Genomic DNA, 16,880 nt, shown 5'->3' with positions numbered 1-16,880 from the left:
GTGCATTGTGCATGCATGTGTCTATGTGTAATGTGCGTATCTGGAAGCGTCTTTGTGTTTGCGTTACTGATAGGTGATAATTTGTCATGGATTCGTGTAGAGTCCCTTTCTTCCCTGTGCTAGTATGACCAGTGTATGCAACCTATAGGTGACACCTATGTGTTGCTCTGGGAACACACCAAATACCTCAGATGTCTTGGAGGTTTACTTGGCAACCGACGGCTGTTTTAAGACCATGCATGGATACGCTTCCAGCTCGAACTGAGCACTGAATTTGTTTTATTATTAAATATGCAGGGGAATAAATATGCGGAAAACATAATAGAGGCCGGAATCATTTTCTATCATGTGCTCATTGTTGTGAATGGACTGGGTTACAAATCCCATGACCTCATCCAGTTCTATTTGTGTAGCCGGAATACCGGAGCTTACTTTCTTTTTAACCTTTAGAATTTCAGTAGTTTTCATTGAGTTGCTTCCAACTTTGTCACACAATGCATGTGTGACAATTTTGTAGAAATAAAAATTGTGAATTAATTAATTTTCCTTAATTTTAATCTAAAACCTTTTGATTTATAACTTTGGATCTATAATTGACTTATTAGCATAACCTATATATATATATATATATATATATATATATATATATATATATATATATAATATATGTTATGCTAATAAGTCAATTTGTCAATGGACACATTGGACAGGTAGGCCTATAGGTCATCATCATCAGGGATTGTATGCAGTCAATGAAGAAGCTTCTGGGTTTACGGGGTGGGGGTCAGAGCAAGGTGGGAGGGGTTGACAGACAGGGGATGTAGGCTACAGCGAGCACAGGACACACACTCATCACACTCATCATGCCCCATCCATAAACCTACCTCACCACATTACATTCTGCTACTGAGCAAAACCCGGCGCAGCTGTCGTTGAGCGCAAAGAGAGACAGACCGGCACAAGCGCACACTTTTTTGGAGCGACGATGTCGAGTCTGGCACGAGCTTCCTCTCACACTGACTGACCAGTGGTTGTGACCACCGACACCGATCACACTTTCTCCGTGGCTAAATCACGGAATGTTGTCGCGCCCTCTCTGCAGCAAAGTCGGTTTCTATAAGACAGCGCGACACTTCCCGGCGTCACCAGCGGCCACGGCGGCCAGATAGGACACCGCTCCTTTACCATGAGCTGTTTGGATGTTATGTACCCAGCCTATGGACATTACGCACCGTACGCGCCAAACGCTCCAGCTTTCATCAATAGCTTACAGGTACGGAATGGGTCGTAGGTTTCTCAAACGTTTCTTCTTCTCGTCGAAAACGTGTCGTTTTTTTAGTTAGGAACTTTGCAAACTGTGCGTCAAACCAAATTAGCCTACCGGTATATATAAGCATACACGCATGACATATTAGTTGAAACGGGGGAATTTCTGCAATGTGACAATATATGCCAGGGGTCATTTATCACATGCATTATTTAAATGTTTATTTTCAACAAACGTTATTTTTGTAGTATTATTGACTGCTCTTTACACATTTCAAAACCTCTTATTGAACATTTCAAAGAAATTAAGACTCAGAGATTGTATTTGTCACATGCTCATGTAGCCTGATCAGTAGCCTATACAGTGCAGTCAGTGAAATGTTGATGTGGCAGATTCAGTGAGACAGTGCTAACAATGTCCAACATAAATAAATAAACAAGGTAACCTACCGGTATAATACAATGAAGCTAATAAAAGTTAATAGCTAATAAAATACAAAGATATAGTAATGAGTAATACAGTGTAAAGTGTGTAATGCCAGTAAAGTGCAAGCATTTAAATAACCTTATAGGTGTGCAAAAAACCCCAACATAATCAGTATACATGTGCTACCCCCCCCCCCCCCCCCCCCCCACACACACACACACACACACACACACACACACACACACACACACACACAGTCAAACATTATGTCAATTGTCTAAGTCAGCTCCAAATCTGTCCTCTGCAACAACTGTCTCAACAGCCTTCCTCCTCTCACCCACCTCCCCCTGCTCACACCCCTCCCTCACAGGCACCTTTCAGTCTGAGCAGTGCTTCTCCTCATTCCCGAGACTTTATGGACACTCCCAGGGGTCCCGAGGGGGTGTCCGGGGGCCCCAGCGGCGCAGGAGGCCCCGGCCCCGCAGCCTCCGCCTCCTCGTCTTCGTCCTCCTCGTCTTCTTCCTCCTACCCCCCTGCTGCATCGCGGCCCGAGGAGGGCCCCAAGGAGAAGCAGGAGGCCCCCGAGGCCGAGTACCTGACGTCGCGCTGCGTCCTGTTCACCTACTACCAGGGAGACATCAGCAGCGTGGTGGACGAGCACTTCTCCAGGGCCCTCAGCTCCTACATGGACGGAGAGGGCAAGCGGCGGGCCGCGGACCAGCAGGCCACAGGTATATACGCAGCCATGGAAAAACTACTCAAATGTTTGAGGGAAATATAGAAATACTCTGTTACAAGTAAAAGTGCAGACTCCGCAGTTCAAAATGTACTTGAGTAAAAGTACAAAAGTATTGGTATCAAAATGTACTTAAAGTACCAAAAGTAGTACTCGTTATGCAGACTGTCCCATTTAAAGTTTTCAAAATGTATAAAATTATTTTGAAAATAGCAGATCTACAACACGACTACATCAAATCTACAGAGCAACGCATTGTGAGCTTGTAGATCAGCTATTTTCACCATGCAAGGCACCAACTTGCACATCGGGAGCAATTGGGGGTTCAGAGTCTTGCTCAAGGACACTTCAAGACTAACTCAGGGGGAGCCCAGGTTTGAACTGGGAACCTTGCGGTTTCCATCTGCCGCCCCCCAGTGAAATGTAGTGGAGTAGAAGTAAAAGTACTGAAAATTTGACATATTCAAGTACAAATATCTAAGTAAATGGACTTTACAGTTACTTTATACCCCTGCAGGTACGGTATTAAGAACCAATGCATATGGATGGAGGCATACACACCTTATGTACACAGAAAGTCCTGAGTGTTCATTTAACTCAGCATGGCTGTGTGTACAATATGCACTAATGCTGTGTCATGTAGTCCATGTAGGGGATGCGTTCGTCTTAATCCATTCTGACCTGAGATCAGATTCATACGAGGTTTCCACTGGACACACACTGGTCTGATGAACCCATTCTGACCTGAGATCAGATTCTAAAAATGTCAGTCGTTCTTCGAATTTTTCAAAAATAGCAGACCTACAAGCTCGTATCGCGCCACTCGGTGGCGCGATATGAGCTTGTAGATCTGCTATTTTTCAATACATAAAGCGTAACATGATGCTAACACCAAAATGGGTGCCCGTTCAGAATGGGTTAATCCTCTATTTTGGTGTTAAATCAACACATGTTGAGGATTTTCAAGGTTATTTTATGTCTTGGACCGGTTGCCACATAAAAATGTTGTACATACAATTATTGTGCAATAATACACACACAAAGTTAGTACAGGCATAGGTACCGTAAGTGCATTCAAATACATTCACACATCATACTATATTATACTGTCTCAGAGGTAAATCAACACTCAAGATTTTACCGCGTATCATACAATTCCATATAGTTAATTAAGCCTGGGTGGCCCAAGTGACCTTAAACCATATAGTGCTATGGGGCAATGGGCTACATTGGTACCACACATACAGACGCACGTGTGCACACACACACACACACACACACACACACACACACACACACACACACACACACACACACACACACACACACACACACACACACACACACACACACACACACACACACACACACACACAATTATCCTTTCCATGCATGTACTGTATGTGTCATTCCGGTGTTTCATGTTTCTCCCAGGCCACACCACTTGTCATGTTCAACAGGACACGGCGGGTGTCAGACAGGTGATGTGGTCAGGTGACGCGACAGAAGGACTTGGCCGGCAGGCCTGTTGTCCCTGTGTTGGTCACGCACTAAGGGTCAGAGGTCAGAGAGGTCAGGTGCTGTTAATCATCAAACGGTTCTGCCATGATTGTGGCATATTCACATCTACTGCACAGTTTTGCACGTTTGTGCAGGCTGAAACACATCTTTAACCACTTAAACCCTCTAGGCCAGGGGTGCCCAAAAGGTAGATTGTGATCTACCAGTAGATCACAAAGGGCACAGCCTTTAGATCACATGACATGACATCCTAAACATATAATAAAAAAGGGGAAAAAATTAAGGCATCTGCCACTTGAATTATGGTAACTTCATTGATTGACATCAAATAGGGCCTGTCAGCTCAAACCCACAGTGAAATACTTTGTTTTCAAGAGTGTTGCGCACAAGCAGCATTACATAAGTTATATACAAAACAGTACCAATTCCATTTCCCCCTCAATTTCCCATTTCGAGTGGGTTTGTAACGCCAACACTGCTATTCCAAAGCCCCTTCAGGTACATTTTAAACTATTTTCAGCAATGGGATTTGTTTTTCTTGGGGTAGATCTTGTTGAGCTGGTCATTTTGAAAGTAGCTCTGAAGTCAAAAAGGTGTGGGCACCCCTGCTCTAGGCTTTGTTAAACTGGACCGGAGTTGCTCTGTATCTTGGACCGTCTACACCAATCTTTGAAGATGATTTATAAAATGCTCAAAAATAGCAGCTGTACAAGCTTGCAGTGTGGCACAAAATGACCCGATGTGAGCTTGTAGATCGGCTCTTTTTGAATAGTCATAACAATCAAAAATCTAAAAATGACACTGATGCTTTTACGATTTTAATGGGTTAACTTTGACTCTGCGATTATAAAAATTGTCACTTTGTGCACTTGCACAGTTAAAGTAGCCTAGTGGTTTGTCAGTGAGCATTTGTGCAAAACCTATAGCCTGCAAAGGTCGAGGCTAGAGGTCATTACGCATTAAGTTACTATATATAGTAAGGAACTTGTTAACCTTGGGGGCACAAGTGTTATGATCCTTTGTCATTTAGGGGAAAGGTCTAGAAATCTGTTGAACCATCACAAAAAATACTGCTTGAAAGTTGAAACCCAGTCAAAAATAAAAAAATATATAACAATACGATGTTTGCATGGCCTGCTAAATTGCAGAGTTGAATATCATTTATACTTCTGTAGTGTCTGGTAGCAACCAACGTATATCCATGTAGGGCCTCCCCACCATTCTCTGCCTGTCTTATGCACTCTGTTGGTCTTTCCTAGTCCAGTTGGATGTCTTCATTCCGGCACCCAGACAAGCTTCCTGCCTCACAACAGATACTATGTTTATACATGGCCGTAAGCGCACAGTCTCGCCAGCATATCGCCTTCAAACGGCTCTGCGGCTGCCATTCTGGCTCTGGCTCCGGTTCTTGCCCTACAATGGACGCTGAGTTGCCTGCCTGCCTGTCTGATTTATATATGCTGCGGGCTGTGTGATATGGTAAGAAGGCAATACAGGCGCTCAGGGTGTCAGACGGTGTCTTTTTTCAGAAGAATATCTAAATATAAAAGTATACTGCTTTAAACATAAAATGGCTCGCTGACATTCTGCCGAGGGCAAGCAAAGGGGGGAGCAGAGAAAACAACAGGTGGGGGTGCAGGAGAGGAGAAGAGGGGGTGGAGGGCACTAGCATAGGGCTACGGCCACGGGTGTGTGTGTGTGTGTGTGTGTGTGTGTGTGTGTGTGTGTGTGTGTGTGTGTGTGTGTGTGTATTTGTGCAGGAGTGTGCTGTGAGACTTGCAGAAATACTGGGCTGACATGTGAGTGAGAGATGTCGCCACAACAAGTGATTTAAGGCTATGTGAGCCTCACACTCCACTCCAGGTTAAAGCTACTGCCTTATATAGACTGTTAGGATATAGGGACGCAAGCGCAAGCCCCCCTTCCACTCTCTCACTCGCACACTCTCTAAACTAGACCGAGGTTGTATTTATTTTTGTGTCTTGTTTGGGCTAGGAGTGTGTATCTGTGTGATCCAATAGGGAAGATATCTGGGCCAGAGGGTGTAGCAGTCATGCGCGTGGCATCTATGTTTTTGTCATGAGTTGCTTCCCTCGCTGCCTTGCAGTTCCCTCTCCAGCGCTTCCATTCGTGTCTATTAATCAAGAGAATCACGGCACACTTGTTACAACGGCCTGTGACTCAGCTTGAAATGGATTGTTGTTTACCCCTTCTCCTCTCTCTCTCTCTCTCCCTCCCTCCATCAGATACCCCTTCACCTGGCAGTCGGCGAAGCTTCCCTCCCTCCTTCTGGGACAGCAGCTACACGTCCCCCCAGAGCCGCTCCCACTGTGATACAGGAGCTTATTCCATGGACCCATATGCATCAGGGCTTCACCCTGGCCTGCCCCATCCACACCCCCATCCTCACCCACACGCCCACCCTCACTCTCATCCTCACCCACCAGAGAGCTGGGGGTACGCCCAGGCTCAGGCCTATGGGCACCCAAGGCCCCTCCATGAACTGTATTCACCTTCGGCATTGGACCCCCACTATGGGCCCCTGCTCATGCCCTCAGTGCGGCCCCACCTGACCACACTGCCAGGCCACTACGAGGTGAGCAAGCTGGAGGCCCCTGCCTCCTGGCCGAGCCTGCTACCCCCAGGAGATGTCAGCCAATCACTGGCCCTCAACATGGACACAGGTACACAAAACAAACAAAACAAGGATTTGGCATATGTCAAGCATTAGTGTTTTCACCATTGCTAGTCGTTTGTGGTTGCCGTTGGTTTGCCTTGGTGGTAGGTCACATAGACACATAATCATAACCCTACCAGCCTACTAAAACAAGTTATTGTGATATATAGTGTTGTGTGGCAGCTTTATGTGCTGGGAATCAGAATCTGATGTATTGTCACATCACATGTTTTGTTAATTTTGAGAAAGAAGACAGCCGATGATTAGCCTCATGGCTAATTCTGACAGACATAATAGTGTTGATCATTAATTAATGTATGTTGGACTAGTTAAATAAATGAACACATGAACATAATTATATTAACAAAGGTAATGTGGAAAATGGAAAAATAGGGATTAAATATATCCATTAATGTCTTATGGTTAGTGTACCGATACCATACCAGCATTTTAAGCAACTATGTCTGCACTCTTACCGTCTTACCATCTCTAATAACAAGCAATTTGATATATTGTAAAATAATAATAGAAAACCCTGGCTCTCAACATTGGTTTGGAATAGCCAATTGAACTGAAAAACATTGGAGTACTTTAGTGCCAATGTTGAAATGCTTGTGGCAAATAGCTTCACTAGTATTGACATTAGTGAGGTGACACTCACATTCCTGGGATGATCCTTTTAGGCCGTGGGGATATTCCGTAGCAGAAGGACATCACGTGTCCCTGATGTTTTCATCATTAAATATACATATCAGTGTCAAGAAGTACATACGTTCTAAATTAATACTTGTCCTTTTTCAGATTGCTCACTTTCATGTTTAAACTGATCTATTCATTTATATAACAGTAATATCAACAATTTCTTTAAATATTCTGAATTAGAAATAGTTATTATTTCATTAAAAACACATAACTAACACCCCTGCTGAACAAACATACACACATTATCTGTGACACACACATACACACACACATGCACGCACGCACACGCACGCACGCACGCACGCACCGTTTCCAGCCCAACCACACACATCGCAATCATCACAGAAGGTCTCTTTCTTCATCTCCCGCCGTAACAGGATGTTTGTCTCAGGTAGGCTCCATGACAACCTGCACAGTCTCATATGCCATTGTCGTCCTCATTGTGTCTGTCTCTTTCTCTCCCACAGGCCTTCAGCACCACAAGAAAGGCAAGGAGCTGTACTGGTTCTAACAAGCCCTTCAGTCACATCCACCAGCCATTACCTGATCCAATTAGTCCCTGGACCCGCTCCTCTATTGTAGCAGCTTGTCCCTTCATCCCTCCCTAAGGCTCCATCCGCCCAATCCGTCCAAAAACCCCCCCCTCTCTCAGCCTCTGGCCTCTCCTGCCAGTACACTGCCTTGCTCCAGGTCCACGTGTGTGCACCATGGAGATAAAGGCGAACGAAAGCAGAGAGGGAGAGAGAGGGTCCGCAGAGACGCCTCTGCTCTCTCCATCTGTCCATAATCTGTGCTCTTCCTCATTTCCTTTACTACTGTTACGCTGTCGTTCTCTCGCTGCCTTTCTCTCTGTGTGCCGGTTCACGACAGACCTTGGCAAGGGAGCGGGCCATCGTGACCTGTTTGGAATGGGAAGGACGGGATCACAACGGACTCCTTTAGAGAGCGGACAGAGTGATAGAGGGATGAACAGTGGGAACGGGGCTCCTCTCCAACATCTCCCTCTCTCTCCCTCATACCCCTTGTTGGTACAGTATTGTGTCATCATCCAATTATCTGCATTTGACAAATGCATCATGCAGGGATGAGCAGGATTGGCTGCTTTTGCATTGTGTCTTTGTAATGCTGCCATTATTATATATTATTTTGTTTTCTCAGTATTTCTATTTATTTGTGTTTATGTGCATTTCTAAAATTATTTTTGATTAGGCCAGTGTTCTGAAAATACTGTGGTTAGATTATTATTTTTCTCGTGTGTGTGTGTGTGTGTGTGTGTTTGTGTTTTCTTAAGGGAGGCGGATGTGACCATGAATGTGCATTGAATTATTTTCTTTCTTTTTCATTTCCCTATACAAGTAATTTCATGGTTTGTGGAGATTTGTGGAGATTTCAAAAGCAAAGAAATTAAAACATATCAAACGGTTTGGTTCGAAAAATGTCCTTGTTTTGAATAGACTTTTGACGATGATGTTCCATTTTATGTCTTAGTTGTCTATCAATGTATTAGTATTTGTCTCTATTTGTTAATATTTTTAATTTGGACTAGAAATGTTTTGGGAAGGTTTTATTGTGCCATTCTCTTGCCTTTGCTGGGGGAAAGAACATAACTGTCAATAAATATTTTTATGGTAAATTAAGATTTTCGTTTTTTTTTACCATCACTGTCATTACGTCCCTGCATTGTCAATGATCAAATAAGGCCACATAACTGTATAAATGTCCCCATCTGGCATCTGTAGATTGTTCTTGTGCATGAATAGTAAATACTAACACATTTAAATCAAAGTCCTTTATAACTTTGCACTAATGAGCCAGTTCTCGGCATACTAAAGTGAGCACAATTAAACGATTTGAAACACAGGTGAGTTAACTCTGGCACTGCTAATGATTAGTAATCATTCCATCATTCGCCCCAGCTACAGCAGAGCCTAAATCACTCACCCATTCATTTACACAACCATGATGATAGTGCTGAAATAAATAAATAAATATAAATAAATATTTACAGCAGGGTGGGATATTGTAAACGACATTGGTGATATAGGCTAAGCATATAGCTGAACATGAGACGTAAATAGCCTGACCTATAGATCTATATTTAGATCTATGGATATAGCCATATTAGACATAACACGTTGCAAGGGTCAACTACTTAGTGAGTTGTCAGCTTGGACTAATTATTGGGTTAATCACTTGACATATAATATTCCCTAGGTACACTTTTGCACACCTTCTATTTCGAGGACATTTCCTATTTATTTATTTCATTAATAAACGTGTGTTTGAGAGTCAGTCACAAATGTTAGGCTATCAAGGTGAAAGACCTGCCATTTGAATTCCTCATTGTATTCACACTTTGTCACCTATAAAGTGGGAACGAGTGCTGAATGCCTGCTATGTGAAACCAAAGAAGTCGCCAGCTATCCTGGCTATGCAGAGCATTGCCGTGTTATTGATCAAATAATCAGATTATGTGCCGAGGTATGTTGAGCAGCATGACAACCTAGACTAAGACTGCTATTATGTCTGAAGAACCACCCTTGAGAGAAGCCAACTTTTTGATTGGCACTAAGCTGGGGAAACACATGTAGAGTAATAAAATTATAGTTTCCCGGGGATAGAATTTCCCCTGCCAGTAGCCTACTGTTACTTACCCAATGCAGATAAAATGCATCTGGGTTAATGAAAACATTGCTGCATCGTATTGTTTAGATGGTAACATCATTAATGCTATATGTTAAAGACCCCCTTGTATGAGGAGAATATATAGGCCTATCAATTCAATACATACAGCCATCATTAGCATGAAGGCCTACTTATTTTTCAAGGTTAGCTCTGATAATTCTTTGTTGCAGTGTGAATTCTTTCATGTTGTTTCTTCAGTTATGAAACAATGGCCAAAGGTAGGCTACACAGTACCCCAGATAATCTGTATCAAATAAAAACAGGTTTACAGTCCAGCATTGAATCAATGATGCCCTCTACTGGCGAGTTAATGCCATGGTCAAAGTCTCCCATTTCCACGTAATAATAAAGTGGAATTACAAAAAAAAGAAAAGGACAGAAAATCTTTGAATTTGGCTAAACGTACACAACTGCAATTAATAAGACACACACAAACAGCATTGCAGTTAAAACCATTTAGTCTAAGAATATTTTTAAGCTCCACTTTACTGTTTCTTGACTATTTCCTCTAGGAAAGAGAACCTCCCACAGTACACACACTCTTACAGTAAACCTCAAACTGATCCATATTTACAGTAGGCCTACACTGTGGTGACAAAATGACAAACAGGGTCACATGGACATTAAAAACGTCTGGGTTTCCGAGGCTACATGGACACTGAACAGGGTGACATTCGTGGAGAGACTGACTGATACACGATTCAGGTTTGGAATCATGGATGGATTTTGGGCCGTATAGTACACTGAAATATGTGAGTGTAGAGCCAGATACAAGAATGGGAAGCATTGATAGTAATGGACACCAGTGCCAGCCTGGGCCCATATCCGTGACCAAGGCCAACACATAGCTGCAAATGTGCACGTGTGTGACACGCACGCACGCACGCACGCACGCACGCACGCACACACACACACACACACACACACACACACACACACACACACACACACACACACACACACACACACACACACACACACACACACACACGCACACACGCACACACGCACACACACAGTCACACACAGTCACACACACACACACACACACACACACACACACACACACACACACACATAATGTGCCTCCCCAGTATCAGGATGTATTAGGATGTTGATATGCATTCATCAGCCACAATCCCCACTCACAGGTAGTAACCCCCCCCCCCTCAGAGAGGACATATAGGGCCTTAGTCCTACCATCCCAGCCCAAATCACACTTTGGAAAGCACGAGTGTCTATTTCAAACAATTTATAGGCAATTAGACCAACTAATTTACATACACACGGCTGTAAAGGTCAAAGCCATCATAAACAGACTGAGAGAAAAGAAGCACATAAATGCCAAACAACAACAGTATCTACTCGGACAGGACACTCCACGAGCCAGGATATTTGATATTTTACCAAAAATCCACAAGAGCCCTGATTCATGGACAATACCATTATGAAATACCAACCAATTGTGTCTGACTGTGGCAGTGAGACTTATCAGACAGCAGAGTATATTGAACACTTCCTGAACCCACTGTCAATAAGACACCCCAGTTTTATAAAAGACACCTATGATTTTGTGGACAAAATCAAAGCTATTATAGTACCAAAGGAGGCCTTTCTCTTTTCGTTAGATATAGACAGCCTCTACACAAACATTGAGACCACAGCAGGGCTACAAGCAGTAAAAAAAAGTTTTCAGTAAATACCCAGACACAAATCGACCAGAGGAGGAATTACTCCAATTGCTAGACTTAAATCTAACCCAGAATGATTTTTCCTTTAACAACAAGTTCTATCTACAAATCAAAGGGACGGCCATGGGAAAGAGATTTGCACCATCTTATGCGAACATTTACATGAGCATATGGGAACAGACAGCGCTAGAAAAATGCAGACTAAAACCAACACATTACTATATATTTCTGGATGATATATTTGGGATATGGGAACATAGCAAAAAATAATTCCAGGACGTATAGGGCCTTAGTCCTACCCCTCCTCCCAGCCCAAATCACACATTGGAAAGCATGAGTGTCTATTTCAAACAAAGTGTTTTTTGACTGGGGGGGGGTCATATTTTGACAGCAGGAATTGCCTGTCATAATTTGACCCCCCAGTATCAGGATGTATTAGGATGTTGATATTCATTCATCAGCCACTCACAGGTAGTACCTTCTCCCAGAAGGGAGCAGGGAGAAGGCCGTGGCCAGGGTGGGAGGGGTCGGCTATGATTTTTCTTGCTCTACTCAGCGCCCTGGAGTCGTGCAGGGACTTGAGGGAGGGCAGGGGACGGCCAAGTACCCTCTCCGCACGCACACACACACACACACACACACACACACACACACACACACACACACACACACACACCCTTTGTCCATGAACTCACAGTCATCAACAGTTGAACTTGTCATTTTACTATTGAGTTGGCACTTGGCACAGTGTTGTCAGTTGACTGCAGTGGTAAATGTTGTGATTATACAGGCGGGTGTTATTAAACTTTATGCCTGAATGTTTGCTTGAGTTAAGCATTTATGTACTTGAATTCTCCAACTGGACACCATGTGCCTGCATGAGTATTGGAAGGGCATGTGCATCTGTCTGTCGGTCTGTCGATCAATAAATCAATCGATCAATCACTGTCTACCTGTGTGTGTGTGTGTGTGTGTGTGTGTGTGTGTGTGTGAGAGAGAGAGAGATAATAGTACTTACAGAATACTAAGGGAAGTAAGCAAACACGTGCTTACAATATACTGCTGACTAATCTTACATGTGAGAAAGTGATAAGGAATAGGGGACGCCTCAAGCTTCAAAGTGAGTGTGACATTTGTAAATGTTTAGCTTAGGCTCAACATCTCCCATTTTATAGCTCCTTTATGGTCCCGAATAAGTTTTGCAACAAAAGCTTTGGTACAGGACGGACAGTAGACCGTCCTCCTGATAATCAGAAATCGGCAAGCAAGGCTGACTGACAGCCATTGCCCATTGATTATACTATTATTGAGTGGGCTGAAATGGATACTGTGAGAAAAAATATGTTACCATAGTGGCCATAAGATTACTGGTATCCTGTGTATCCTGTGTGTGTGTGTGTGTGTGTGTGTGTGTGTGTGTGTGTGTGTGTGTGTGTGTGTGTGTGTGTGTGTGTGTGTGTGTGTGTGTGTAATGTCTTATAGGATATATACGGAAATGTCAAAAAAGTTAAGGATCCCCATTAGCTGGTGGCAGCTAGTCTTCCTGGGGTCCACATACAAACATTGTAAACAAATAAATACAGTTGCAAACGCCGGTACATAATTGTTAAATGTCATACTACACAGAACACACAATACACAATACATATCGAATCTAACAAATAAGATACATGGTGAGGGCATACTGTGGGCCACAAGTATTTGACCAATCCTTACCCACCCTTTCTTCCCACGGCACCAAATCAAACCATTCCCAAGGACAAAAACTAAATAAAATAAGAATGAATAAGAAGTAATACAGTAATAACAGCACAGATAAATGCTTGTGGACTGTTAAAAGCTGCACACGTGACACCAATTTTGATTGTCTGTCTTGTGACTGTGCAGTCTCCTGACATCTGTAGTGCGACGTGTCTACATTAAATCCCACTCAGCGTTTATGTGTGAAATTACAACCAGTGATCCTGTCAATGACATGAAGTAAAAGTTTGCATACCAAAGTTCCCTGGAACGCTTGCAAACAGGAAATATGGGGTTTGGAGACAGGAAGGAAGCACGGTGAGACTGCCAGCGTAAACAACTGGTAATGCTTTTGAATTTAACAGGAAAAAACATGCGTTCTCACTGCACACCTGTGTATTCCCTGATGTGGAACTTTGGCAGAAACTTCACTTATGTAGCTACTTGGGCATGTCATTGTCCACATGCACAATGCAGATCATCTAGCAAATTAAATGGTGAAACAGATCTCAAAATGGCACATTAATGCAAACAAAGCATATATGCCATTACAGGCAGGCAGGGCCGTTTCTCTATTTTGTAGACACCATTGTTGCTAATAATAATATTTTGTTTTTGGCACGCTATATAGGGAACCTATATCAAGAGTGCCTTTTAGTTTTTATGCTCCATCGCCCTGGAATCAGATCCAGAAAGGCATTAAACTGAAGCACTTAATCCGTTCTTTAAAAAGGTTTGCTTCAGATGTTAAAAACTGAGGTCTGCAGCTGTTTTACTTGAGTTTGTCTGAATATGTAATTTGTGTTCTTGCTTTGTTTTATTTTTTATTTTATTTTATGATGTTTTTCTCATTGCTTTCTTGGCCAGGGCTACCTTGTAAAAGAGCTACTCATCTCAATGGGACCCACCTGCATTAAATGAGTATAACATTACAGCCATTCCACTTTTCCAAAATCAAGTATCATACATTTTTTATATATATACCGTATATATATATAAAACATCTGTTTTTCCCTCCACTCATTTATAAGCTAAAAGTGGGATTTTTAAGTTTTGCGCTTTGTGCTTTAAAAAATGCTCAGTTTTAAAGCTGTCACTTTCTTATTTTACCCAGATATGAAACCTCCTGTGCAAGTGCTGACCATTACCATCAGCTAAATGTTTACCATTGATAAACTGAATCTCAGGTCAAAATGTGTGTCAAAACAGAAACTGGATGGTGCCAAAGGTCATGACCCTGTGCATATAGGACTGGATGCGACAGGAGCGAGAGACCACAAGAACTCTCGGTTGTTCTTAGATAAAGCATTGAATACCTGAGAACAGGCCTCTCTGTCCCAGTTACTCAGGAACCCCTGATATCAGGGTTTGGGTTATAATCTGAGCTCTGGATCTCTAAAATAACTAAAATACAGAAATACATGAATAATAGAAAAACAGGTGCCATCTCTCTCTCTCTCTCTCTGTGCGTCTGTGTTGTGTTGTGCATGTCTGTCTTTCTGTATGTCTGTCTGTTTGTGTGAAATTGTTAGACCCGTCATGTAATGATCCCTCTCGCAAGCACGCACAGTCGCACACACGTACGCACACACACGCAGTCGCAGTCACACACACACACACACACACACACACACACACACACACACACACACACACACACACACACACACACACACACACACACACACACACACACACACACACACACACACAAGCCAACTTGAATTAATAGCCTGCAATATGCCAACCCAGTCCAATGAGCCAGGATGAAACGAATGTATCCAAACAGCAATATGGAGCGTTTAGTTTTTTTTGTAAAAATGTGTTTCTTTTATAACGTATCAATCTTGTGAACATAAATAATACTGCACATTACATCATTGTAGTCTGTCTGTCGTAATATGGGAGCTCACCTCCCTCTGGCTCCCCCACATAAGTCAAACCCTGTATTGCTTTCATTGTTGGTCATTCACCTGGCATGTACCTGAGATGCCAGGGGAATTCTCACTCTCGGTTGAACAAAATAAAAAATAGAATAAATAATCATAATTATGTGCATCTCAGGATCCACATGGGAATGGGTGGCATGGCTCCAATTATGACGAAAGCAAGTCCAAATGCATGTGATGAAGGTGCTTAATGTTAGGTGTTACAACATTTCAACAAATTAAAAAAGATCCAAGGCACTGGTGAAATATAATTAATGTGCATATTAAAACTGAACTGGTTTACAACCCATGTAGCTTCACTTCTTCCTCAGGGTAATACATGACTCAATGTTCTTTTGAAAATAAATATTTCCACAGAACAGTGACATGACAAAAACATTTTTGATGCGTAATTATTCCCTATTCCCTTTTTTTCAATACATGACTCTCAGTTTCTCTGTGTGAGATCATCTGATTGTTTTTATGAGGTTCTGTCTGCTGACAGGCACCTGACCTACCATAACCATAACCAGCTATATAAGAACATCATTCACACCAACTCTCCATCACCTGTACTGGAAGGTAAGGACACACACACACACACACACACACACACACACACACACACACACACACACACACACACACACACACACACACACACACACACACACACACACACACACACACACACACACACACTGAAGCACAGGTAGAGAGGTAGAGGCAAAGATACACAATTGCTGTGCATGGTGCAGGTGCCCTTCTCGCAAAGAAGAAATGGAGGTATAGTGAAACAGAAACCTTTTTCTAGAAATACAAAGAAAACGAGAAACATATCTGATAAAAATGATAAAATGTAGAATGTGTGTGACTAAGATGCAAAAACATGCATGGGACAGTCAGCAAAGGTTTCAGTTCAGCTTCAAACTAAAGCAATCACCCTGGTTTCCTGCATGTCACAGCAGTCAGTAGAGTAGACCATACATCCCTGTTTGAACATCTGTCTGTCTGTCAGAATGAAGTTCCTGCTAGTCGCTGCTGCCGTCCTGGCTGTGGCCAGTGCTGCCATTATCTCCCTGGAGGACCTTGAGTTCCACGCATGGAAACTGAAATTCGGTGAGACCTCATTGAGCCTTTCTTTCCTCTACACCGCAAAATCATGAGTTCTCTCTTCTCTGAGTTCCAGTAAATGAACACTATGGATTGGAAGTTGGGTACCATAATAACAACCTATATAACAAGATTCAAATTTCAAATTCAAATCAGCCACCCATTGCAGATCACACAACAGTCATAACGACAACCCTTTCTCTTTTCTGAATGTTATATTTCCAGGAAAGATGTACAGCTCCCCATCAGAGGAGGCCCGGCATAAAGAGGCATGGCTCAACAACCGCAGGCTGGTGCTGGTTCACAACATGCTGGCCGACCAGGGCATCAAGTCCTTCCGCATGGGCATGACCTTCTTTGCCGACATGGTAAAAACATACAGAGAACGCGTCCT

The 16,880-nt window shown here is 42.8% G+C and overlaps 2 protein-coding genes across 2 annotated transcripts in view; both read left to right on the top strand.

The window, feature by feature from the left end:
* The first annotated feature begins 862 nt into the window (after positions 1–862).
* Positions 863–8,962, top strand: vgll2b (vestigial-like family member 2b). The gene is made up of 4 exons (XM_080783569.1): positions 863–1,273; positions 2,064–2,424; positions 6,197–6,634; positions 7,797–8,962. The coding sequence occupies exons 1-4, from the start codon at positions 1,187–1,189 to the stop codon at positions 7,838–7,840; spliced, it is 930 nt and encodes a 309-aa protein (XP_080639695.1). The 5' UTR covers positions 863–1,186; the 3' UTR covers positions 7,841–8,962.
* A 6,897-nt stretch (positions 8,963–15,859) lies between these two features.
* The window catches only part of ctsl.1 (cathepsin L.1), a 4,430-nt gene continuing 3,409 nt past the window's right edge, over positions 15,860–16,880 (top strand). Inside the window, exons 1-3 of the mRNA XM_080783309.1 lie at positions 15,860–15,955; positions 16,392–16,492; positions 16,712–16,854. Coding sequence (XP_080639435.1) covers positions 16,393–16,492; positions 16,712–16,854 — 243 coding nt within the window. The 5' untranslated portion in view covers positions 15,860–15,955; position 16,392. The remainder of the gene's footprint in view (positions 15,956–16,391; positions 16,493–16,711; positions 16,855–16,880) is intronic.

Source organism: Protomyctophum bolini (genome assembly GCF_963924005.1).
Source record: "Protomyctophum bolini genome assembly, chromosome: 15".
NCBI classification, from domain to species: Eukaryota; Metazoa; Chordata; class Actinopteri; order Myctophiformes; family Myctophidae; genus Protomyctophum; species Protomyctophum bolini.
Note: the sequence above shows the minus strand (reverse complement) of the source record. Positions and strands in the feature narration are given on the sequence as shown.